Source organism: Malaya genurostris, chromosome 2, assembly GCF_030247185.1.
Source record: "Malaya genurostris strain Urasoe2022 chromosome 2, Malgen_1.1, whole genome shotgun sequence".
In the NCBI taxonomy this organism is placed as follows: Eukaryota; Metazoa; Arthropoda; class Insecta; order Diptera; family Culicidae; genus Malaya; species Malaya genurostris.
This window is the reverse complement of record NC_080571.1, coordinates 200,136,770-200,163,919: the sequence shown is the minus strand read 5'-3', so window position 1 is coordinate 200,163,919 and position 27,150 is coordinate 200,136,770. Positions and strand designations below refer to the sequence as shown.

Genomic DNA, 27,150 nt, shown 5'->3' with positions numbered 1-27,150 from the left:
TCTGAGATAAGCTATCACATAATGATTTATCGGAGATATTAGGTTCACTGATTTCGGGCGATAACATTAGGAGAAGTTTATTGTTCCTTTTGACCACCGACGGCCTGCTTCGTCATGACTTTTTTGTACAGGCGACCATTAGTGGGCAGCCTGAACTTTACTTATATCAGTGCGTAAAAGCCATTCACTCTGGAAATCAGCTTTTTTGCAGTAAACAGTGAAAGTGACACTAGGTATTTTCGCTTCAACTAAAATCGACGTTATTCGGGGAGTTCAAATTTATGTAACTAATTAAACATGTTTGTGATACTACATATCATACTGGTATTTAGGATGAAACTTACTTATAGATATTTGTCCATGTGCTTAATTTTAATTCGACATCATAAGTCTTTTGCATGAGAGGATTGCGTTTCGCGTAGAATCTGAACTAACGTTCATAATTGTTTAAAAACCGTATAAGACAAAACTCAAAGCTCCACAAATCCACATAAAAACACAACTTTGCATAACCGCATAAAAATGGCATACAAAACGCATAAAAATAACTTTTGTATTACACCTTATTTTTTGCAGGGGATTCGAAGCGCAAAATGATAACTTTACGTCTGCCTAGCGGTATAGCTTGAACTGCTGACTGGCGTGGCAGTTCAACATGATCTGCAACACGAAAAATAAAAAATAAATACATTACTTCTATTCACTTCTTAATCAGAAAAAAATCATAGTAACAAACGGGTTATTGGTAACTCATTTTTAACAAAATATTATTGTTCGGACACTAAGTTCTGAATACTGTCCTTAGTCAGCTGTCTGGAAGCCTTTTTTCACTTTTTTTGTAGAATCTTTCACATTATTTGCTTGTCCTTCGAATTTCTCTAAGAATATTTTGCTATGAGAGTAAATTTTGGGGTGTTCGAAAATGATCCTCGATCGTGGCATTTCATCATTCATAATAACGCTGTTCAAATTACAAGCTTTTATTTTCGAATTGGTTTCCTGTTTCTCGTTCCTTTTAGGGGTTTTTATTTTCTTGAATGACTTATATCCTGCCGCTTGGCTCACTTTTTGAACGACAAAATACGACGATTTTACTTTTTTAGGGACGGCTAATATGATTTGTTTTTATTCAGTTCTCGATCATGAGTCAACTGAGCCCGGAAGCGGAAAACGGATTTTCTACACTTTCGACATCATTTTCAAAACAACACATTTGTGGCAAAACCATATGTCGAAACGTGCACACACTATTGAATTACATTACTGAACCTTATACATTTTTAATCGAGGGTGATGAATGAAAAAGCTAATGAAATTTTTGAACAAATTTATTGAAATTTCCATTTTGAAGTTATTATCTATGATATCAACAATCCCAAAATAATTCTAATTCAGTCACTTTTTAAGAACTCGGTGATCTGAGAGAATTGTTTGTTTATTTTTTTTTATTTGATTTATTAGCGACTTTAACCGATGAAATTGTTCAATTTTACCATGAAATAAAACAATTAAAAATTTTAACAAAACATCTCGACTAACACTTTCATCTGCACAATTTTCGTATACTCAGTAACAATAATAAATTTTTCGTTTTTATAAGTATTCAATTTCAAACAGAATTTAAGAGTATACCCTTTTACTGCACCAAAGAAAAGATCTTATTATATCATAAGCACATTCAGAGTGAAGGGGGTTGAGAGTTTATAATGTAGTGAGATCATACATAACTCATAGCCCAAAGAATTTTCGAGTTGTTGCAACACTCAGTTCAAATGTTTATAATTTTAAAGATAAATCATCACAACTCTCTGTCTCCCATAACTTTGGAGCAGATTTTTTAACTTTGCTGGAAAAATGGTAAATATTTAGCGATATGTTGTTAATACAAAGCGTTCAATAGAACTGATTGTTATTTATCATTACTCTACAAGTTTTAGTTCGTGCTCGCATCTCAGCCAACACAGTCGAAAATCGTTTGCGGTCGAAGCAAAAGAAACAAAGACAATACAGTGCAGTGAACAATAGAGTGTACGGAATGGTCAAATACGATTTAACAAAGCCTGAAACTTGGCCTGCAAGACCGAATTCAATTTGTATAGACTTCAAGCGTTGCGAAGTTAGACCAGCAGCAAATGAAATTGAAATCTTACTTAAAGAACGAATGCATCTAGACGCTAATAATGTAAGTGAGTTTCAATTCAACAAGGCGTCTAACTGTGTGTACATTATGTTCAAACGTGAAAGAGATGCAATTGCATTCGCTTCGGTTAACAACGAGGTGCACAGCGTTTAGTGTGACAACATTAAATACAAAATTCCTGTGCACATGGTGGACAATGCCATACAAGTACGCGTGCATGACCTTCCCCCGCAGACTAGCGATAAGTGCGTTCGGGAAATCATGTCGCAGTACGGTGAAGTTCTTTCCATCGAAAGAGAAGTATGGCGGATTTTTTTCCCCGGCATCCGGAATGACGTGCGAGTGGTACGTATGCAACTACGTAAGGCAATTCCATCATACATCATTTGTGGTCAAGGTGGGACACATCCGTGTAAAACGCTGATTACCTATGAAAATCAGCTGGTTACATGTCAGTTTTGTGAACAACCTGTACACTACGGTAATCCTTGCACTGAAACTGCGAAAAGAACATCTTCAACCAAAGACAAGGTAAACCGTTCAACAACGAAAACTAGTGAGCGTAGTACTCCTGTTTCACCATCAAACCAACCAACAACTGCAACCAATGTACAAGGCGCTCCTACAGCAACTAGCAACGAGCTCAAGACTGCTAACAACAAGGAAAACGAAAAGAAGACGGAAATCAACAACAAAACCACCGATGCGGCAATGGAGGACGAGACGAGCCACGAACAAAAAGCCCCTCAACCCTCGCAGGAGGGAAATGGAAGCTCTTCTCCTCCTAGAAAAAGAGTGACAACAATATCCACTTCAAAAATTGTTTATTTAAAAAATCGGCTAATTCGGCCACGTAAAGCTTGTACGCAAATAGGCCTGAATAAAAATATCTTTTAAATAAAAAAAAATTACTCTACAAGTATAAGACTCAGAACTCAAATCAGGTTGCGTGTAAGGCGATTGTTTTACCAATCACCTTATACTGTCCCAAGTAAAGTGATAGACACCATGGTATGCAAAATTACACGCAGAAACATCTCGTTTCGTTTCAAATCAAGATACACTGGGGTCTTTTTTACGCGGTTTTTATTTCCGAAATTACGCGGATTTCCGAAGTTACGCTAATTTTTTCTTACGCGGATTTTCCAAGTTACGTGGTTTTGTTGTTTTGTCTTAGAAATGCATGAAACTTCGAGATCTGGTGTAAAAAAATAAACTGAAGTATTATCCTAGAACAATCATTCCACATAGTTGAGAAAGTATTCATATACTATTCTTTTACCACAAGAGTTGTTTCGAAACACATAGCTTCATTTCCTTCGCAATTGTATGACAGAAATGAAAATTCGCGGCGAAAAAATACCGCAGAGATAGTACTCGAACCTATAAGTTTTCTAGCGCCAACTTGACTGTTCGCCACAATTGAAAAAAATACGTTCAATTTCGTTCCGGAACGATGACAATTTATTATAAATCAATCCAAATTCTTATCCTAAATTTTGTATATTTGCAGATTATGTTTGTAAAGTGTTCACCATGATCTAATTACACTTGATCCGCTGTCACTGTGTAGCTTCCAAACGACTTGGCTTTCGTGAATCATTTGAAAGTAAAGCTCGTAACTACGAAAAAAACGTGCTTAATCCACCTAGCAGTGAGATGATACCTTTTTTTTATCAAACCGCATGTGTTTTTGCATGAAACTTCTTCGGTGTTTTAGTTTTCATTTCATTATTTTAATGACCGTCGTTCTAAGCGGCAATTTGAGATTTTAATCACTCATTGCTCTGTAATGGCGAAACTGCAAATCGGATCGAATTTGAATCTAAAAGTGTGACAATCGGTGTTTTGGTAAGAAAATTAGATTTTCTTGGTTTACAACCAGCTCCTGGTGGAACTACCAAATCTCCCTCGAAGGGGGTTCTCTTAAGGAGGCTGGCAACTTTGTGTATCGTGTGATCTAGGCGACACCTCCTATAGTGGGGGATACGCGTTAGTTCTACACAGATGGCACAATAGTGCACTGCTCGTTCGGATATGAAATTTCGGAAAGTTTCTGAAAATATACTTCTCTAGTGGTTTTTTCACAGGACTTGATATTTTGAGGAACAAACTACTGCAGGACGTGATACCCTTGGTAAATATACTTCTCTAGCCACTTTTCACAGGACTTGATATTTTTGAGGAACAAACTACTGCAGGACGTGATACTCTTGAGCGACAACAAACTACCCTTTTGGGTTCTGATCTAAGACTGATTTATTTACAGAAAATCTAACCTATTTTCTGGTTTTCTTTTAACCTGCCCTATCTCGTACAGTCATGTTGTACGATCGTTCTCGAGGTTTGAATTTGATGCTAAGTGAAGTTGAATGTGCCTGATGTTTTAATTTGAAATCGATAAAGTTTCGATACTCGTCGTAACATCCCGGCCCTCGTAAATCAACTAGATTTACCTAACTTGCGTTCGATTTTTATTCAATATGCTGCTAATTTTATTTATTGTTTGTATATTTCTGCAAAACATATGTTCTCGTTATCCTTAACTACTTGACAATGTATTCTTGGTTTAATTCTAACACTTTACATGTTTTTGACAACGTATTCATTTCACTTAATTCTAACACTTTTACATTTTTAATTGTAATACATTTGTAAATTTTCGCTTATTCTTCTAAACTCGTTCTTCTGCAACCTCGTCGTCGTCGGTTCTGGTGAACATTATTCGCCGGGTTGGTCGCTGATTGAAGCTAGATGGTATGCGAATAGTGTTAGCTGGTACTTCGATGTCCTCTGGATTGTTTTGTTGTCTGATAAAACATCGCCAAACTCGTAGATATCCATATCGGTATGATAATATGCCTAGTATAACCGATGTGATAACTATCAATGTTACGATCGTCGAGTGTTTGTGTACTGGTTCCGATCCATAATTAAAGTGGTCCACAAAATAATGCTCTGGTATGTCCGGAAGCTTAACTTCTGTTACATTGCTTCCTGGTTCCGTCCGATTGTGCATTGTAAAATTCAAAATCCAATTCATCCCTGTACGTGGTTTGAAGTACGTTCGAATATTCTTATTTTCTCCGGCTATCTTTGGATAAAATGTCTTATTCCTTGTCTGTATGGTACAGTCATCTTGCATCGTTACGATAGCTGCGTCGTAGGGTGGTGGAAATATTGACTTTTCGCAATGTATCAATAATGCCTTCGAATCGTCAGTGTAATACAGAACTTTATTTGGTTCAGATAACTGGATGACGCTTAAATAAGGTGTAGGTATCTCTTTCAGTACGCACGTTTCACCGCTATGTTTGTGCAGAAGCGCTGCCACAACACAATCTGGAGCCCTTCTTATCTCTGTTTGCATCATGATGAAGTGAGTAGTATTAAGTCTAACAAAGGCAGTTTCTGGGTAAAGGTAATTCCCCTTTGCGTCCACTACTACGTACGTTGCGTTCACACTGATTATTGTATGATCCTTTACATGCGGTACTGGGATAATCCTAAATATTTCAAATGGATCCTTATTTATTATTGTAGTACTCATCCTTACTACCACTGACCCATTGACCATGTAGTTTTCGTAGCTTATTGCGTCCGGGTAATCTAGAACCGTATATCCCTTCGGTAGTTTATCTATGATCTTCGATTTTATTTTCGAAAGTTCGTAAGTGGTTACTGGATGCGAACGAATCTTTCGATATTTCATGATAATATCATCGATGTTTTGCCTAGCCATTACGGTTGCTTCTAAGATTTTTTGGTGAAGAAGATTATGTTCTTCGTCCTCGACGACGTTACGTAAATTTGCTAATTCCGTTTCTAATCTGAATATGTGACCGTTGAATTGCAGTGCAGCGTTTTTCGCTCTGTCGTTCATTTCGTCGAGCTCCCTTGAAACGTGATGAATATTTTCGTCTTCATGTATTCTCATAGCCCGTATTTCTTCTTCAACGTCGTCTTCACCAAATATGATATTCGAAATAAATCCTAGTACTCCTTTGCTACGTTTTACTCTCGTTGTCATTTCAATTTCCTGTATTGCATCCTGGCTATAATGTTCCATTGTGTCTTTCAGTTGCATGTATTTCTCTAGACCTAGGTATAGCTGTGTAGGTCCTACTGCGCTCCTCACCATCATGAAGATTCGATCTATTTCCTCAATATCCTTTTCGGGCGACACATTTGTCTCTATATTTGTTCGCCATGTTCCTCTTTTTAAAACACATGTTCCAAAGTGATCGAATATTATACCGTCTTCATCTATAGGTTTCATTACTAGGGCGTTGGTTAATGACAAAATAACAGAGACTATAGCAATAACTCCTGCGATAATATTCAGATTTTTCCATGGGATAGTTCGTCTCTTCTTTCTCACCGGAGATTTCGTATTGCAATATACATCCTCTCTAATGTTCATAGTATTCATGCTCGTGTTGACCGTGTCGTTACAATCTGTACCGAAATTATTTCCTACTGATAATTCGAGTGTAGAACATATTGATGTTGTTGGTCCAGATTTGACGTTTCCAGACTTGAATTTTTCAACACTTGATTTCGACGTCGGGATGGCGTTGTCTTCCTGCTTGCTTTGATCAGATGATACAGGATCACTGTTTTCTTGAGATTTATTATCGTTATCTCGTGGTTCCATTTTCACCTCCGTTTCCTTTTCAAATGATGTTGGAATTAGAATTTTTGTTTCAACTTTAAAACAATCGGATGATTGGGAAAATGTTTCCAGATTGAATGTCTGTTTCATCAGTTTCTTGTTTTTTATCAATAACTTATCTCGCTCGCAAACCACTGTTTCGTAGCAGTTATATTCTGGTAGTTGCTTAGCTGTGTTCGTTGTTTCATTTGACAATTGTTTATTCACGAATTCAATGTTCTTCATATTTCTTCGTTTGTTATGATATACTTTTGCTCCCTCTGATCCATCTTTGTTCGGGGATGCATTTATCTTGCCTATGAATCGAAAGGGTATATCCATTACATTCTTATTTTCACGATTCTCATTCGTGCTTGATCGATTCCGTACTACGTTGTTGGTGGGTTTTACAGGTATGCTTCTCTTGTTCCTCGTTGGAACAACTTCTCGTACACCCAATGTCGCAGGAGAATCGACATCTAATCTATTCATTACGTGTTTTCTGTTAAGTTTAGTAGCAACGATAAAACTCTTATGCAGTGGTGGTTCCTCGTTGTGTACCAGTAGGTGCTGTTCTTCCGTTTTACGTTTCAAAGGTGGTTCAACTATTTTAACACCAAAATCTTCCGTTGAGTAATGCTTGTCTATCAATTCGTTTAGCTTCTGTTCCCCATCGTGTATCATCGTTATTCCATTTTCCACGGTATTGGATATATTGCCAAATATCAACCATCCCAGTTTGGTCCTCAACGCCGTTGGTTCTCCTATATCACCAAGGCGTCTCTCAGTCGGTGTTGAACAGTCGTTCGCACCGCACGCGTATAGCTCTTGGCTCCTGGAATTTTTTTCTGGCTACCTAGAGTTTCATTGATTCAAGGATTCAGTCTTTTTCAAGGCTACCTGAATCACTAACTAAGTGACTAAGTGATACAAAGAGTGATATTAGAGTGACTAAGTGATACAAAGAGTGATATTAGAGTGACTAAGAAATTAATCAGCCTTTTTTAAGGCTAGCTAGGAGTCTAATCGAAGACTAATTTAGCCTAGTTAATTTAATTTAAAATTTCATTAATTTCAAAAATGCCTGCGTCCAACCGGAAAGGCAACAAGCCTAAGGCTAAAAATAATTCAATACGGAATAAATCACAATCCGTTATTCAACATTTTTCTAATAACATTCACGATCTTATAGAATCTGAATGTAAAAATAAAAGACAACGGACGGATTTCCCTTCCGTTGATTCTATGCCGTCTAACAATATTTACGAGATTCTTCCTGAATCCGATTGTAGCGACATAGAAGAAAATTCTTCAAAAATTCCCAAAATGGACGCTTGTCGTTCTGGGAAGAAACATCAATCTATGCCACCAGTGACGGTGATGATTTCCGACTTCAAAGCATTCAGTACTGAGCTTTCTACTTTTCTCCCGGAAGTAAAAGTCTCATTTCAAATCGGACGAAGAGGAGAATGTCGAGTCTTGGTGGATGGATTGGAAGATTACGAACGTCTTATTCGATATTTGTCCGAAAAACTTCATAAATTTTATTCATATGATATAAAATCAGACAGACCCTTCAAGGCTGTCTTGAAAGGATTATCAAATGATCAAAGTATTGATGAAATTAAAAATGAACTAAAAGAATTGCTTGGTTTTGCCCCTTCCCAAGTAATACTTATGAAAAAAAGAGCGAATGGTACTTCTAAACCACGCTCTGGAATTTCCCATGAACTTTACCTAATACACTTCAATCGAAGTGATGTAAACAATTTGAAAACTTTAGAAAAAGTACGTTTCATTTCTCACATTAAAATTCATTGGGAACATTATAAACGGCATAATCGTATTGCTAACTTAACGCAATGTCGTCGTTGCCAAGGCTTCGGTCATGGAACCAAAAATTGTCATATGGATATACGGTGTTTGAATTGTGGTAAATCGCATTCGAAAGACGTTTGTCCAATGAATGAAACCACTGAGAAATTTTCATGTTCAAATTGCAATGGAAATCATAAATCCAATTATTTGAAATGTCCTGTCAGGGAAAAAATTTTAAACGCTCGTTCGCTTAGACAACAAGTCAAATCAACGACCTTAAATTTACAGAATATACCTGAAAATTCTTCTAAGGCACCTGCCAATTCGTCTTCTAACGAAAACAATTTATTGACAGGTAGATCGACCTCGTCATCATCTTCTTCTAATGTCAGTTATGCTGGTATATTAGGTAGAAATCTATCACCTATTTCTTCTAATGTAAATAATCAAAACACAGGACCGCCTTGCAGTTCTTCTTCTAACGAAAACAATTTATTAATAGGTAGACCGGCCAAATCATCTTCTTCTAATGGCAGTCTACCTACAAATATTTCTTCAATGCCATTCGCTTCTTTAAATGAAGTCGATTTAGGCGATATAACTGAAAATAAAATGATCTACCTACAAGATCAACTTTTTCAAATGATCATCCAAATGAATTCGACTTCATCACTTTTTGAAGCATTTCAAATCGGATGGAAATTTGCAAATAATATTATAATGAATTTAAAATTTAACAGTGATGTTAAATAATTATTTGAATATTTTAAATTGGAATGCTCGATCTTTGAAATCGAGTGAAGATGAATTTTATAATTTTCTCAAAGCTCACAAAATTCATATTGCCATTGTGACAGAAACTTTTCTTAAACCAAATGTAAAATTGAAAAGTAATCCACATTATGTGGTTCATCGATTTGACAGGTTTACTGGAATTGGTGGTGGAGTTGCCATTTTTGTCCAACGGCAAATTAAACATCGAATTTTACCTTCTTTCAATACTAAAGTTATTGAAAGCTTGGGAATCGAAGTTGAAACCATTCATGGAATTTATTTCATCGCTGGAGCATATTTGCCATTCCAATGCACCGGCGAACAATTAAATTTCTTTAAAGGCGATTTGCAAAAACTTACAAGATATCGATCGAAATTTTTCGTAATAGGGGACTTAAATGCTAAGCATGTCCAGTGGAATTGTAGGCAAAATAACAGTAATGGTAAAATACTTCATAATCAACTCTCAGCTGGTTACTTTACAGTTCTTCATCCCAGTAATCCTACTTGTTTCTCTTCCGTGAAAAACCCGTCTACAATTGATCTGGTTCTAACAGATCAAAGTCACATTTGTAGTGAACCGATTACTCATGCTGATTTTGACTCAGATCATCTTCCTGTAACATTCAGACTTTCCAACGAAGCTATAATTAATCCAATTAGCTCTATTTTCAACTATCATAGAGCTAATTGGTTGGATTACAGATCTCACATTGAAAATCATGTGGATCATGAAACTATTTTAGAAAATTCTGCGGACATCGACACAGCAATTGATAATTTGAATCATTATATTATCGAAGCTAGAAATCTTTCAGTTCCCAAAGCTCAAACTAAATTAAATTCTCCTATCATCGATGACAATCTTCAACTGCTCATTCGGTTGAAGAATGTTCGTCGACGACAATATCAACGTTCTCGTGATCCTGCTATGAAAAACATAGTTAAGGATTTACAAAAAGAAATTAAACATAGATTTACTCTTTTGCGAAATGAAAATTTCGCTAAAGAAGTTGAACAAATTAAACCATATTCTAAACCTTTCTGGAAACTTTCTAAGGTTCTTAAGAAACCTCAGAAACCAATTCCTGCTCTCAAGGAAGGAAATCAAATACTTCTTACAAATGGTGAAAAAGCTCAAAAACTTGCTCAGCAGTTCGAGAGTGTCCACAATTTTAATTTAAACGTTGTGAGTCCTATTGAAAATGAAGTCTCACTGAAGTATGATCATATTTCAACCCAAGTGTTATCACACGATGACATTATTGAGACGAATTTTGATGAAATTAAATCAATTATTAGGAAACTCAAAAACATGAAGGCTCCTGGTAATGATGGAATTTTTAATATTCTTATTAAAAATCTTCCCGATGTTGCCTTGAGACTCCTGGTTAAAATTTTCAACAAGTGTTTTTCATTAGCTTACTTCCCAAAAAGATGGAAAAACGCTAAAGTAATTCCTATCCTAAAACCTGATAAAAACCCAGCAGAAACATCAAGTTATCGCCCAATTAGCTTACTTTCTTCTATCAGTAAACTTTTTGAAAAAATTATCTTGTTAAGAATGATGACTCATATAAATGAGAATTCAATTTTTTTACCAGAGCAGTTTGGATTTCGTCATGAACATTCAACTACTCATCAACTTGTCAGAGTAACGAACATGATAAAATCAAATAAATCTTCTGGGTTATCCACTGGAGTTGCTTTTCTAGACATAGAAAAAGCATTCGACAGTGTTTGGCACAAAGGTTTAATAGCAAAAATGTCTGATTTCCAGTTTCCTATTTATTTAATCAAAATGATTCAAAATTATTTAACTGATCGTACTCTTCAGGTTAGCTATCAGAATTGTAAATCTGAATTGCTACCCGTACGAGCCGGTGTTCCGCAGGGTTCGAGTGTAGCTCCAATCTTGTATAATATTTTCACTTCTGATCTTCCAAATCTACCCGTTGGTTGTCAGAAATCGCTATTCTGTGACGACACAAGTCTGTTAGCCACAGGTAGAAATCTAAGAGTGATCTGCAGTCGCCTACAAAGAAGTTTAAATATTTTCAGTGATTATCTGTCAAAATGGAAAATTAAACCAAATGCAGCAAAAACGCAATTAATTATCTTTCCTCATAAGCCAAGAGCTTCTTTTCTTAAACCAACCAATAATCACATTCTCAAATTGAATGGCTTGGAATTGACATGGTCTGATCAAGCTAAATACTTAGGTTTAACGTATGACAAAAAACTCACTTTCAAGGATCACATTGAAGGAATCCAGGCAAAGTGTAATAAATATATTAAATGTTTATATCCTCTTATAAACAGAAATTCTAAGCTCTGTCTAAAAAACAAATTGTTAATTTATAAACAAATTTTCAGACCAGCCATGCTTTATGCGGTACCAATTTGGTCAAGCTGTTGTTCCACCAGGAAGAAAACGCTTCAAAGGATTCAGAATAAAATTCTGAAAATGATTCTGAAGCGTCCTCCCTGGTTTAGTACAAATGAGTTACACAGACTCACAAATATAGAACCATTAGATGTAATGTCACATAATATTATAAGTAAATTCCGACAAAAATCGATACAATCTTCAATTGAATCGATTCGCTCTCTGTATTAGTTAGTAAGTTAGTATATAAGTTCCTTTTCCCCATTACACAATACAAGTAGGTTTAGAATTTTCCCTACACAAAAATCTCAGAATTGCGGAAGCAAATGATGTCTTCATGGTAATAACCAAATCATATATATATATATATAACAGGGCTGAAAAGTCACCACTTGTGGCTGAACACCCAATTTAAATCTTAATAATTTAATTTTAACTCATATTCCAATAAATAGTTATTAAAAAAAAAAAAAACCAAGGCGTCTCTCTACTGGTGCTAGTAGATGGCTATGATTCAATCCGATCAGTAGTTTTGGTTGTGCGTTTACGTATGAATCGATTGGTAAATTTTTTAAATGCTTAAATTGCAGTTTTAATTTATCAGCATTTACTGTTTGTTTTGGCAGTTGCAGATCCTTTACGGTTCGCACACCTTTCAATGCGTAAGCTCTTTGAGATGCACCGCTTACCCACAGGCGAACCCGTCTGCTTTCATTTTCATTCCTTGTTATGTTTTGAGTCCACTTTAACGTTAGTGGCTCGACGTTGCCCTTGAGTTCAAGCTTATTGGCCAATGATTCATCTAATAACGTGAGAGATGATCCTGCGTCAAGAAACGCGTAGGTATCAACTCGATTTGTCCCGTTCTTTAATGTAACGGGTACCACCTGGTACAGAATCTCCGATGTTTTCCCATCGTGATGATTAACTTGATCTTCTTTTTCTACCGGTGTTTTGTGGAGAATCGGGCTGTGCATCGCTTTGCACCCATTAATGCCACACGGCCGCTTCGTCGGGCATTTCCATGCGGTATGATTTTTGTTCAAACAACCAAAACACAGACGGTTTTCCTTTGTGAAATGGTGTTTTTCTTCCATGGAAGCTTTTTTAAATTTTTCGCAGCTTCTTACGTGGTGATTTCTATTGCAATATACGCATTCCTTGCTGTATTCTCTTTTCGTTGGGCTTCTTTGTTTTGTTGCCGCTGCATCTTGCTGTTTTTCCTCCGCAGCGTGTGTGTTAATCCTGTGCCTTTTTACTTCTGGTGTTGATTCGTTCATTAGTCGATTAACCCTTCCATGTGGCTCAAGCCACCGATTGAAATCCTCCAGAGTTGGCGAGCCTATGTTTGTTTGGCATGTCTCTGCCCATTTGACCTGGATCGCATATGGCAATTTTTGCACCATTTCCTTTATCAATCTGTGGTCGTGCAGGTATTCTCTTCTACCCATTTGGTTTATGTTGCACACCAGATTGTCGAGTGCATTTGCCATTTCACAGGTCACGGATCTACTCTCTTTCCGTATCCGTGTTATTGCTTGTAGAAGCTCGTTATAAATTAATTCGGGTCTTCCGAATACTTCTTCTAGTCTCGCGATTATTCGCGGTACATTAGCAGCATTCATCATAAGCTGCTGTACTTGCTTGTAAGCCTGACCTTCCAGGACTTGTTCTAATCTATTCAGATTCTCTAAATTGGAGAATCGACCTTCCTCCGTTGTGACTTCGAATACGTGCTTAAACTTTGGCCACGTATTCGCGGATCCGTTGAAACGAGGCAATTGCATAAGTGCCTGCCGTTTCAGATAAATAACCCAATCTTGGTTATTATCATTTATTGCTCCTGAAGTGGAGGGTTTCGGTTCCTTGGTTTCAGCACTTTTTACGCTTACTTCCAGATTGAACATCTTCTTTTCGATGCTCATACATTTTACACATAACCACCTTTCCTCTTGTAGTGGTATGTCTCTCAGTTTGGCACAACTTAGGTGGAACCAGCGATCGCATTCATCGCATTCCACCATGTTGTCCTTGCCATCTTGTGCCGTGCACAGTCGGCATGCTCCATTCGGATTTTCAATAAAACCGAATTTGGACATCTTGTTGTACTTTTTTCTTTTAAGTATTCAACAGACGGTTCGCGATTTCCTTTTATCGCTTTGCTTCTTTGAGTCTTAGCTTTCCGTGAATCCTTATCTCACGGAAATTCTCTACGTTTGGTCGTGAGTTCTTTGTTGAACGTGAGTTTTAATTTCCGTGAATCCTTGTCTCGCGGAAATTCTCTACGCTTGGTCGTGAGTTCTTTGCTTGGTCGTGAGTTTCAACTCCTCTCTGGAGTGACACCAAAATGTTTTGGTACCCTAGACCACCAGCACAACCAAGTGCGCTGGATTTATCCCTTTGCTCGACTTCGCTACAGTTAGATTGCAAGTGGAAGGTAATCTGTGATCCTCACGGTAGCGATCACTTGCCGATCATAGTTTCTATCACCAACCGTGGAAGACCATCGGAAACAATCAATGTTTCGTACGATTTCACACGAAACATTGATTGGAAACGTTACGCGAGCTCGATGTCTGAGAAACTAGAAACATCACAGGAGCTTCCTCCGGAGGAAGAGTATACATTTTTGGCTGGCTTGATTCTTGACACCGCAATTCAAGCTCAGACGAAACGAGTACCTAGCGCGCAAACTAGTATGCGTTCTCCCAACCCATGGTGGGACAAAGAGTGCTCAGAGCTGAAAACGAAAAAAGCTTCAGCCTTCATCTCGTTTAGAAGGAACGGAACTCCAGATAATTATCGGAAATACGCGGCGTTAGAATTTCAAATGAAAAGTCTGATTAAAGCTAAGAAACGCGGTTACTGGCGAAGGTTTGTTGACGGATTAACGAGAGAAACAGCAATGAGCACTCTTTGGAATACAGCCCGTCGCATGCGCAATCGAAATCACGCGAACGAAAGCGAGGAATATTCTAACCGCTGGATATTTGATTTCGCTAAGAAAGTATGTCCTGATTCTGTTCCGGAACAGAAGATATCCCGCGTCGCGACATTGAATACAAACGAAAAACCGTTTTCGATTGTAGAGTTCTCACTTGCGCTCTTGTCGTGTAACAATAGAGCCCCGGGGTTAGACAGAATTAAATTCAACTTGTTGAAAAATCTGCCCGACTCTGCCAAAAGGCGCTTGTTGAATTTATTCAACAAGTTCCTCGAGGGTAATATTGTCCCACACGAATGGAGAGAAGTGAGTGTTATTACTATTCAAAAACCTGGAAAACCAGCCTCCGATCACAATTCGTATCGGCCGATTGCTATGCTTTCCTGTATTCGGAAATTGTTGGAGAAAATGATTCTCTTCCGTCTAGACAATTGGGTCGAAACAAATGGATTGCTTTCAGGTACACAATTTGGGTTCCGCAGGGGCAAAGGAACGAACGATTGTCTAGCGTTGCTCTCAACAGAAATTCAAATGGCATTTGCTCGTAAAGAACAAATGGCATCAGTTTTCCTCGACATCAAGGGGGCATTCGATTCAGTTTCCATTAACGTTCTATCTGAGAAGTTGCATCAGCATGGTCTTTCACCAGTTTTGAACAACTTTTTATATAATCTATTGTCCGAGAAACACATGCATTTTGAGCATGGTGATTTGACGACAAAGCGATTCAGTTACATGGGTCTTCCTCAGGGCTCATGCTTAAGCCCCCTTTTATACAACTTTTACGTAAATAACATTGATGAATGTATCAACACATCTTGCACGCTAAGACAACTTGCCGACGACAGTGTTGTGTCTATTATAGGACCCAAAGCTGCCGATCTCCAAGGACCATTGCAAGATACCCTCGACAACTTGTCGACATGGGCTCTTCAAATGGGTATCGAGTTCTCTACGGAGAAAACTGAGCTGGTTGTATTTTCGAGGAAGCGAGAACCAGCACAATTACAGCTTCAACTAGGGGGTGAAAACATAGCTCAGGTCTTCACATTTAAATATCTCGAGGTCTGGTTCGATTCCAAAGTTACCTGGGGATGTCACATTAGGTATTTGAAACGAAAATGCCTACAGAGAATCAATTTCCTTCGTACAATAACCGGAACTTGGTGGGGCTCTCACCCAGGAGACCTGATCAGGTTGTACAAAACGACGATATTGTCAGTAATGGAATATGGATGTTTCTGTTTCCGCTCCGCTACGAATATTCATTTCATTAAACTGGAAAGAATTCAGTATCGTTGTTTACGTATTGCCTTGGGTTGCATGCAATCAACCCATACGATGAGTCTTGAAGTGCTGGCGGGCGTCTTACCGTTGAAAAACAGGTTCTGGGATCTCTCATATCGACTGCTAATCCGATGCGACATTTTGAATCCGATGGTGATAGAAAACTTTGAAAAGCTCGTCGAGCTTAATTCACAAACCCGTTTTATGTCCTTGTATTTTGACTACATGGCTCAGAATATAAATCCTTCTTCGTTTGTTCCCAATCGTGTTCATTTTGTGGATACTTCTAATTCTACTGTGTTTTTCGACACATCCATGAAAGAAGAAATTCGTGGAATCCCGGATCCTGTACGCCCTCAAGAGATCCCAAAAATTTTTAATAATAAATTTAAAGAAGTCGACTGTAATAAAATGTTTTACACTGACGGATCATATCTAGACGGGTCCACTGGCTTCGGTATATTCAATGTAAATTTCACCGCTTCCTATAAACTCAGTGATCCAGCTTCAGTTTACGTCGCAGAACTAGCTGCAATTCAGTATACCCTTGAGATCATTGACACTCTGCCCACAGATCACTACTTCATTGTATCGGACAGTCTCAGTTCCATTGAGGCTCTCCGTTCAGTGAAGCCTGGAAAGCACTCACCGTATTTCCTGGGGAAAATACGGGAACAATTGAGTGCTTTATCTGCAAAATCATACCAGATTACCTTGGTTTGGGTCCCCTCACATTGTTCCATACGGGGCAATGAGAGGGCGGACTCGTTAGCCAAGGTGGGCGCACTAGAAGGTGATATCTATGAAAGACCAATCTGCTTCAATGAATTTTTCAGTTGCTGTCGTCAGAAAACTCTAGCTAGCTGGCAGAATACATGGAATAGTGGAACTCTGGGACGATGGTTACACTCAATAATCCCACAGGTATCGACGAAAGCTTGGTTCCGGGGGTTAGACGTGAGCCGAGACTTTATTCGTGTAATGTCAAGGCTCATGTCTAATCATTATATGTTCAGTGCGCATCTCCGTCGTGTGGGGCTCGCTGAGAGTGGTGTCTGCGTTTGCGGTGAGGGTTATCATGACATCGAACATGTTGTTTGGACATGTGTCGAGTATTGTGATGCCAGGTCCCAACTCATAGGTTCCCTTCGGGCTCGAGGTATACCACCCTTCGTACCAGTCCGCGACGTCTTGGCAACTCGAAATCTTCCTTATATGACTCTCATCTATAACTTCTTGAAAACTATCAATGCTCAAATTTAGTGCTCTTCCTATCTCTTTCTCGTCTACAGCTCTACCGCACTCTTCTTTACGTTGCTGGAAGTATGGCCTGTGTAAACGATGCTTCGGAGCATGCACCTGCCTTGAACTGACTGAGTTGCTGGAAGCTACCCAAAAACGTCACATCAACGTCAGAACACACCAACGAAGCATCCCAATCCAGAATAATCTCTTCATTGCTACAAGCTGAAAAACATGAAGATTCATCGAACGAAAAATGTGTCTAAAAGATGTATGCCACAAACCAATGATGTATTCAAATTTCAATTCAATACTGTGTAGGTCCCACCCTCCCTATGTCCCCTTACTAACTGGGGAGTATGCCGCCCCGTAATACGGCATCCCTTTCTCTCTCCCTAACAACAAGACAATCGGCCACGTTAAGCTAAAGCAAATGAGCCTAATAAAAATTTTATTTGAAAAAAAAAAAAAATGTTTTGGTAAGAAAATTAGATTTTCTTGGTTTACAACCAGCTCCTGGTGGAGCTACCAAATCTCCCTCGAAGGAGGCTGGCAACTTTGTGTATCGTGTGATCTAGGCGACACCTCCTATAGTGGGGGATACGCGTTAGTTCTACACAGATGGCACAATAGTGCACTGCTCGTTCGGATATGAAATTTCGGAAAGTTTCTGAAAATATACTTCTCTAGTGGTTTTTCACAGGACTTGATATTTTGAGGAACAAACTACTGCAGGACGTGATACCCTTGGTAAATATACTTCTCTAGCCACTTTTCACAGGACTTGATATTTTTGAGGAACAAACTACTGCAGGACGTGATACTCTTGAGCGACAACAAACTACCCTTTTGGGTTCTGATCTAAGACTGATTTATTTACAGAAAATCTAACCTATTTTCTGGTTTTCTTTTAACCTGCCCTATCTCGTACAGTCATGTTGTACGATCGTTCTCGAGGTTTGAATTTGATGCTAAGTGAAGTTGAATGTGCCTGATGTTTTAATTTGAAATCGATAAAGTTTCGATACTCATCGTAACAATCGGTTTACGGTACAATGAGTTTACGATTACTTAAGGTACTTCCAGAGCCGGTATTCAGGAACCAGTATAACCCAAACCGATTCGTATGGCCATATGACGAATAAATTGCAATAGTTAGTTCAAGATGAGAGTATTCTAAGAAATGGTTGGAAACGAAGAGTACGTCGATGACTAGCTAAGTGTAACAATTGTAGAAGATCTGAACAGTCTATACGATATCAGTGACAAAAATGACCTTCAGACGTCACGTCGAACAGAGAGCAAATCTAGGTCAATCAGCTTGCAACGATCTTCGTAGCTCGGAAGGTCCACGAAAGACGACGAAGTTCAAAACGGACGAATTTGCGTTGAATTGATTCAAGGCGTTGAATGTCTCGAAGGTAAAAATGATGCATACTCTAGAGTTGAGCGTATCAAGCTACAGTTAATAATTTTGTCTTTGTCGATTTGGCTTTTTGGAGAAAACGATTGAGCTTTGAGAAACGATTCGATACTGGAACCAGAATTCGAAAATCGGTGTAGTCGAAGTCAGATAAATTCTCCTGAGGAGCTGTATAGTATACATTTGTTTCAGAATGTTTGAAAATCAGTGTAGACATCTTTGAAAAATCGTAGTGCGAATTAAATCCGAATCGAAAACTAAATACCACTAAAACTGAACTATCCAAATCTGCAAACCCGATAAACCTGATTAATTTATGTGAAAAATCATTTTTATATTAATCACCTCGAGTACCCTGACGGAAAATCTGACTGAAAAGCAAAATGTGTGATAGGATCATAAAACTGTACTGTAGTTCCGGAACCAGAAGTCGGATCGAAACATAATTCAGGAACCCCGTTTAGAAGCATACGACTTTTCATATGAATCTGAGTTTGTAGAAAACAGTTGAGTCATCTCCGAGAAAATAGAGTGAAATTATTTGTCACACATGCATTTGCTGATCTCGACGAACTGATTCGAATGGTATATGGGTGTTATGTTCTTCCAGCATTCATTACTGTCAGTAGTTTAAATCAAAATAATTATACAATTGTTTTTAACTCGAAAATGCTGCCATCTTGGCCATCATCTGATTTACATATGTCATATTCGAACGATTATGTTGCCAAAAACGAACCGTGCTAAAATCGGTTCGAGACAAAATGTCATGAAAAAGGATGCTAAACACAGTCTTTTTGGTACAATTGGATGTAACAGTATAAAAAATCATGTTTCACGTAGCTCCCAAGCATTGCTTTGTCATACAGCGCTCAAAACTCCTACTGCTGGAATAGGGGGAAAAGTCGCTTACACAAAAATGTCGATATCTCCGTTAAAACTGGACCGATTTTAACAATCTATGACTTGTTGGATAGCTATTTTTGAGCGAAATTTAAGTCTAAAAAAAAGGTCATTTGTTACAGTCATTGTCAAAAAACTGAAAATTTTGACATAAAATTTCGTATAACTCAAAAAGTAAGCATCCGATTTGAAAACCATTCAATAGCGTTCTGGGTGACGGGGAGACCTTTCATTTGCGACCAGAGCTGCTAAATGTCACTATCAACGAGCAACTTTGCACTACGAAGATTGTAAAGTTTATGTCACTGGACTGCTGCCAACCAGGCTATACCAATCATCATATATTGAGTGTCTGAGAGCCGATCTGTCATAACTTAAATTCTTATGATATTGCACTCACCAGGACGCTCATTGATTGCCGATGCGATTGATATTATCTTCATTTCTCCTGTCACTGTTTGATTACGATGTGACTAAATATTAATCAAGCAGCATAAACATTGAATTAAATTCATGTACACCAATAAATTCCGAAATCCAATGACTTTTTACAAAGAACAATGAACTTTATCAATTTATGTTTATGTTAGTACTCTCACGGAATTTTTTCACTTCAACAGGGAATAGGAGAATGAGAGAGAGAACAAAATGCGTCACCTGTCTTTAACTGAGTATACTTCTACTTGGTCATTGAACTATCGAGTATCTCATTTGACAGACACTTTGATCGTACCGATTACAGTTGACGATGATTTTAGTCAGTCTGTCAAGGTCATTTGACATGACTGACAATTTGCAGCTCTGTTTGCGACTAGTTTGATCAAAATCGGTTCAGTCATCTCTGAAATCTCGACCTCTTTGTTGACAACGCACATACAGACACACACACACACACGGACATTTGCTCAGTTCGTCGAGCTGAATCGATTGGTATAAGACATTCGGCCCTCCGGGCCTCGGAATTTTTTTCTAAAGTTTGAGCGAATTCTATACCTATATTTTATATATATAAGAAAAAGTAAAACATTGAATTAGATTTGATATCAAACCTATCAAAAGAACCCAAGCTCGTCGGAATCGGTTGAGTTATCTCTGAGTAAAATTGAATAAATAGATAAATGTTTGGTATGTCGTCTACGTCACTTATACGATTATATCTCCGGAACAGGAAGTGTCTGCCGTTTGCTCTTCGAATTTATTTCATGGCCCAATAGTAACTCCGCACTAGTGATGGGCAGAACCGTTCATTTAAAAAAAACCGTTCAGCCACTGTAGCACTTCTCCAATGTAGTAACAGCTTGCCAAACAGGCCAAAACTTGACAGAACCATTGTCAGGATTAATGTAGTGATGGGCAAAACCGTCCATTTTGAAAGAATCGTTCAGAACTATAAAGTTCAATCAAGAGAACTAATTCTTTCGTTCTATAGTTCGTTCTTTGTATGTTTCTGCGCAGACTCCACGAGAGCTTAGGTCTAGCGAGCAAAAAAAAAAACAAAGAAAAAGGTACCTCGAACAAGGTTTCGTAATGTCGCACCTTTATTAGGGAAATACCGTTCTTCAACAAAGAACTATTGATCACTCATTCGAACCGTTCGCGAACGGGTTACCCATCTCTACTCCGAACTAGGTCGACTCGACCGATCCGAGCTCTCCGGCATCGACTTTTTTCTGCTTCGGCTATGGCTGCTGAACATGCAGCTCAGCCATAGCCGAAGCAAAAAAAAAGTCGGTGCCGGAAAGATTGGGTCGGTCGGATCGGCCTAATGCGAAGCACCTTTAAAGCGAGTCTAAGTTTAAAGAGATCTGTTGTTACTTCCGAGATAATTGAACAGCTAGAAAAAGTGTAGAAGCACTCACACGCATACATAGTTAAGTAGACCTAATGCCAATACTACGATGTTACGTATTATCTTGCACCGAATGTCTATCCTAATGTCTCAGATGAAAACTAACTACGACTTTATTGCCATATAAACATGGTATCATTAAGGGGTTTGGTTGAAAAATCTGTTTTTGTATATAAGGCATTGATATAACAAGTTGGATATCGTGTGTTCGAATCACTACTTAATGGAAATCTTGGTATCCGTAGGATCGTAGCACTGTAATAGTTCTGTCCCCGACCAACACACCGTATTTAAATTATATCTCTTCTTGATACTTGTTAAAAAATGTTGATAACTAACGAGACCAGACTTATATCAGCACTTGCTACGAAAAATACTTTTTGTTATGAACTTGTTACGGCTTGATGATCGGGTACACTTACGAGTCGGCTACGAAGTCTATGGAGACAGAAGATCAATTTCCACATCGGAATGTAGCACTCTTTCTTCACCTCACACAGGACTCATTGTATTTTGCTTGAAGTTTTGTCTTCTATTCGTCAGTGTATAATATTTCATATGTTCACTGGATTTATTACAATATCGAAACTAGTTACACTAAACATTTCACCGTAATTCTTTGGCCTAATCAAGTAGAGATTACCGATTAATTTATCATCTCAGAGTTTCTATAAACAGAAATCATTTCACTCACTTTTGACATATCGAAAATATTTTATTGGCCCAGGGGAGGCGATCAGTCCACCCACAGATAAGCGGCCACCGACTTACCAATCACATTTTTTATCACGACATTTTTACAGCAATCAGCTTACGGGAGGTTTCAAAAATCAGTCCAGTAGATGGAACTCAAAGTGCAGATTAGGCGAGGGATTAGCAACGAAATTAGTTCTCAATAGTCTATCGTAAGGCATAGACGCATATACTGTGATACGCAAGAATTGTATAGAATACTTACAACTATGTGCTGCTGCTGTAACTGCTCTAACCGTGCAAAGAAAGTATGGGCCTTTTTAGGAGTGGTATTTATTTTTGGTTTGGCAGCATTTTTCGGATTCGGTCTACCCGCTATAGTGGATTCCGTAGCACGGGGCGTACGTACTTACATGAAGAGTAAACTTTCAAAATACACTCATGCATTATTTTGTAGGAATTCATAATGAAGCCCGGTACAGAAGTGTACGATAATTGGTTGGATTCCCAAGTGCCCATGTATTTCGACATTTATTTTTGGGATTGGACAAATCCGGAGGACATTAGAAATCCAAACGTAAAACCGAATTTCGTCCAACGAGGACCATATGTCTTCCTTGAGGTTCATCAAAGACATAATATCACATTCAACTCGGATCACACGATCACTTTTAAGCAAAAACGAACATGGACTTATATTCCAGAGCAATCCAATGGAGACTTTTATACTGATACAGTAACGACACCACACACTATTTTAATGGTAATTTATAACTTGTGATATATAGATAACAAGGCTAAACTAACTAACTAACTAACTTTCAGTCCACTGGTGAAACCGTCAAAGACGATCCATTTCTAGCATCCATCATAGATGGATTGATTAGAGCGAACAATTTACTGGATGGTATCACATACCAGGATGTTCTAGTACAAGATATTCTATTCAATGGAGCTGAAGATAAACTACTAGCCGCATTGCAAGTACTGGTGGAAGCATTTCCAGAAATAGTGGAGGGCATAGAGGTACCTGATTGGGAAGGTTTTGCATATTTTGCTGAGCGCAACAACAGTATTGAATATGATGGTGAATTCCGTATGGGAACCGGCACTGATATGTGGCCAAGAACTGGCCTTATGACTGCCTGGAATGGAGAGCCAACGGTCCCGTACTATCGCGGAGAATGTGGACGTGTTCACGGCTCAACAGGTCAAGTTAATCCTCCAATGACAAGAGAGCAAATTGACAGTCAAGAAAACTTCATATTATTCGTTACGGATCTATGCAGTGCGATAAGCTTAAAGTACGATGGTGAATTTGAACTTAGTGGAGTGCGAGGTGGTGTGTGGATTGGGGATAGTCGTGTCTTCGACGGTGGTCACAATTATCCGGAAACAGAATGCCAATGTACGGCACCTGTAGAAGAGTGTCCGGTTCTTAGACGAGGAATGTTTGATGTATCCGGATGCAATTTCGGTGCACCGCTGCGTGTGAGCTTCCCGCACTTCTACATGGCTGATCCGTACTATTTGAATGCCGTCACTGGCCTAAGTCCATTGCGTCAAGCGCACGAATTTCGATACGCATTGCATCAATTCTCGGGAATTCCGTTGCAGGTTAATGGTAGAGTGCAGTACAATGTTCATGTGAAGGATTATGGATTAGAGTAAGTGTTGATGGACACATTTTTACACAATGTTGAGTGTAATCATGAAAATGATTCATTTACAGACTTACCAATGGTTTACCTGATATTATTCTGCCTGCATTTTGGGCAGAACAACGCGTCGTACTGACACAGGAAAAAATTGACGAAATTAAGGTAATTATACACGCAAAAAATATTCATAATTTAATTTTATAATTGAAATTCACAAAAACAAAACGGTTTTTTTATTATATGCAAACTTCTGACGGAGCTTTCTTCTTCTTAAAGGGTAGAAACTGCAACAGATTTATCTTTAATAGAAAATGAAGCATTATCTCGCGAGTCACTTGTGTTGTTTCTCTCATTTTTCTTGTATGAATCGTACTATTGTCGTTGTTTGTTTTTCTGGTGACATCTTGCCAGTTATGGTTGTCAAAAATACAGAACCTGAAAGATTAAATGTATGAAAGGATGACGGCAGTCGGCTCTGCCCAGAATTTTTTCGGAAAATACTCGTTTCATATATCGTATCTTAGCAGGATGTAGAGTTGTACATATTTACCAAAATTACAATAAAATTCCAACGCATTCTCGGTAGCCGGTTAAAAAACAGATTAAAATTTTATTTAAATATGTACTAACATACTATCCGCTTTTGTGATGTATGTGGAAATACAGAGCATTTCTCGGATTTTTAGTAGCAACATACATCGAACTAACAATCCTTCTTTTCTCCAAGTATATATCCTTCGGACGTGACCGACGTCGGTGTTGATAAGCACATAAATGGAGCGTTGCATTTCACGTGAATTTACGTTCAAGAACATGTAAAATTGAGAGATTTTAAAATCATAAATTGAAATTCAACGAAACAAAAACCATGAAATCGAGAAGCGACAGCGTGACTTGAAACCGAGAAACATTAGATCACAAATCACGATCGTAAATCGAATGCGCCACATAAGCACATAGCTGCTTGACAGATGGTTGGTACGTGTAAATTTATACAGTTGACCTTGCGAATTCCAATCGGAGTCTGTAAAATTCACTCACTTTTCTCCGAGATAGCTCCGAACTGGGTTTCATAGTACTTATGACCCAAATGGAAGGCACTATTGCCCCATAGATTTTTTTTAATTTAATATAGATCCGACTTCCGGTTCCGGAATAATGTGCGGAAAATCACACAAAATATGCACTCACATTTCTCTAATGGCGTTTTTCATTGAGAAACACTGGTGGCGTGGATTGCTCTGGTTTTGCACTTTCGAGTAGAAATGGCAATGAAACACCGTCAAAATATTGCATTTCTGCTCGAAAGTGCAAAATCAGAGCAATCCACGCCATCAGTGTTTTTCAATGAAAAACGCCATAAGATGGCTAATCCGATTTCATTGCAATCATTTCACAAAAAATACCGGTAACAATAATCAAAATCAGCACACCGATTTTCACAAATTTGGATTCTAATGAAAGGTCTTATGATCGTATGCAAACTTACTTAATTTGATTCGGATCCGACTTCCGGTTCCGAAATTGCCGGGTATGCAACAATGCAAAAGCGTGAAACAATCTAAATTGGGCTCGTAACTGCTCCACTGCTGAAAGTTTTTTGGTCAACACTTAGAAAATTGTCGATTTTTTTTCAGAAAAAAATATTTTTGGAGGTTACACCAGATTTCGACAATTCATGCCTTTCTAAGACATTCGGCATCAAACAATTTTTTTTCGATTTCGGGAATCTCAAAATTTTTCTAAACTAAAAATTTCAAACAAATTTTTGTTGAGAAAACACCAAATCTCAATGTTTCATGAATTTTTGAAGACATTTGGCATCAAAAATTTGTTTTCTATGGTTTTGCGGCTTTTTGCGGATTTGGCGATTTTTTTGTCGGGTACGTATCATCTACGTAAAAAAGACCTCAGTGTAATAGGTGAATTAAAACCGATTTAACAGAAAGTAACAATGGTAAAATAAGTAAATTGTGATTATGAACATATAAAACTAATTCCATATTCATTTTCTTTACAGCTTATTTACACTTTGCGTGATGTCGGATATTATACGGGATGGGCACTTTTCGGTTTGGGCCTGTTGGCATTCGGAGTGGCACTGTATTTTGCTATCTTCGTATGGAAAGACTGATTTTGTTTATAACGACGGCAAAAAAATGATGAAATTAATAAACTTTGCATTATTATTTTTGTAGAAATCCGCTGTTTCATTTTACAGTGTAGGTAGCAGAAACTTAAGACCGGAAATAATGACTATCGTCTTCAATAATACGTTAAAATTTTTATAAAAACGATCAAACACAATAATTACAAAAAATCACCGAAAATTTGACTAGTCTGAAAAGATTTTTAAACAACAAATAATTTTCACATAAGTATCCGAACACTTTTTGAGAGCTGTTAACACGAAATGGAATAAAATTAGTATTGCACTTACTCATAGACAAAAATGATGCCCACTTTCATGTTTTTAAACAAGGTGTCATCCCAGTCAGCGTGCAGGAAATCCGTTTGGCACAGATACATTGGAAATGACCACTATACGATTGGAATAACCACCTTCCTAAAAATTTAACACATATGGCGCTGATCTTACAAGCAAGTTGTTGTGTATTAATATAGAAGTTGACCTGTATTGTGCATTGGGCACATTACCGTTTACTGTTATGTCACCCAGCGGTTGAACCGTTGAGGTTGCATTGATGAGCCGAATTGGTTAACCCCTGAATCATAACAAAGCATTTTTTTCTGATTCATTGGAACACCTGGCATCTGGTTGGTAAACGACTGAGCAATACGTAATATAGGCCCCAAAGTTATCCTTAGCCTCTTGTCTTGTAATTGCTATCCCTACCTCCTTGCGGTTCCGGTTGGGGTACGAATAACCATAGGAAAGATCGGATAACCAACCCCGATCTAAACAGGGCTGACACGGTGGCCCTCCGGTGAGACAGGAGGTTTATGCAGGTCTAACAAGCCGCCCGTAAAACAGCAGTTACGAACAATCAAGGTGAAAATACGATTCGGAATAATCGGCAACGACCTAGGCGATGAACTCGACTGGAAGCTTAGCACATGGGACTGAAAATCGCTTGGATACGACCGAATGCTGGAATTTCGCGGCTTCGATGTCGTAGCACTGCAGGAACTTTGTTGGACAAAACAGGAAGTGTGAAAAAGCGGGTATCGAGCGGCTACCTTCTGTCAGAGCTGTGGCACAACCAGCGTGTTAGGAACGGAATTTATAGTGATGGGCAAGATAAGCCAGCGCGTGATAAGGTGGCAGCCAATCAGTGACAGGATGTGCGTATTGAAGATCAGAGGCCGCCTCTTCAATTACATCATTATCAACGTACACTACCCACATGAA

General features: G+C 38.3%; 1 protein-coding gene across 2 annotated transcripts; it reads left to right on the top strand.

Moving 5' to 3' along the window:
* Positions 1-149: 149 nt before the first annotated feature.
* Positions 150-25,978, top strand: LOC131427007 (protein croquemort-like). 2 transcript variants are annotated; one of them, XM_058589871.1, is made up of 6 exons: positions 150-233; positions 22,227-22,517; positions 22,574-22,879; positions 22,942-23,783; positions 23,849-23,939; positions 25,798-25,978. In XM_058589871.1, the coding sequence occupies exons 2-6, from the start codon at positions 22,386-22,388 to the stop codon at positions 25,909-25,911; spliced, it is 1,485 nt and encodes a 494-aa protein (XP_058445854.1). In that variant the 5' UTR covers positions 150-233; positions 22,227-22,385; the 3' UTR covers positions 25,912-25,978. The 2 variants fall into 2 exon arrangements, with proteins under 2 accessions (XP_058445854.1, XP_058445855.1); XM_058589872.1 differs by having other exon boundaries at positions 188-283.
* The last annotated feature ends 1,172 nt before the right edge of the window (positions 25,979-27,150 follow it).

What these genes read in the sequence shown, in the direction of transcription:
- LOC131427007 (XM_058589871.1), top strand. Translation starts at nt 22,386, where the DNA reads ATGTGCTGCTGCTGTAACTGCTCTAACCGTGCAAAGAAAGTATGGGCC. An exon ending in CACCACACACTATTTTAATG is followed by an intron (nt 22,880 to 22,941) that starts GTAATTTATAAC and finishes ACTAACTTTCAG; the next exon opens with TCCACTGGTGAAACCGTCAA. An exon ending in AAAAAATTGACGAAATTAAG is followed by an intron (nt 23,940 to 25,797) that starts GTAATTATACAC and finishes TTTTCTTTACAG; the next exon opens with CTTATTTACACTTTGCGTGA.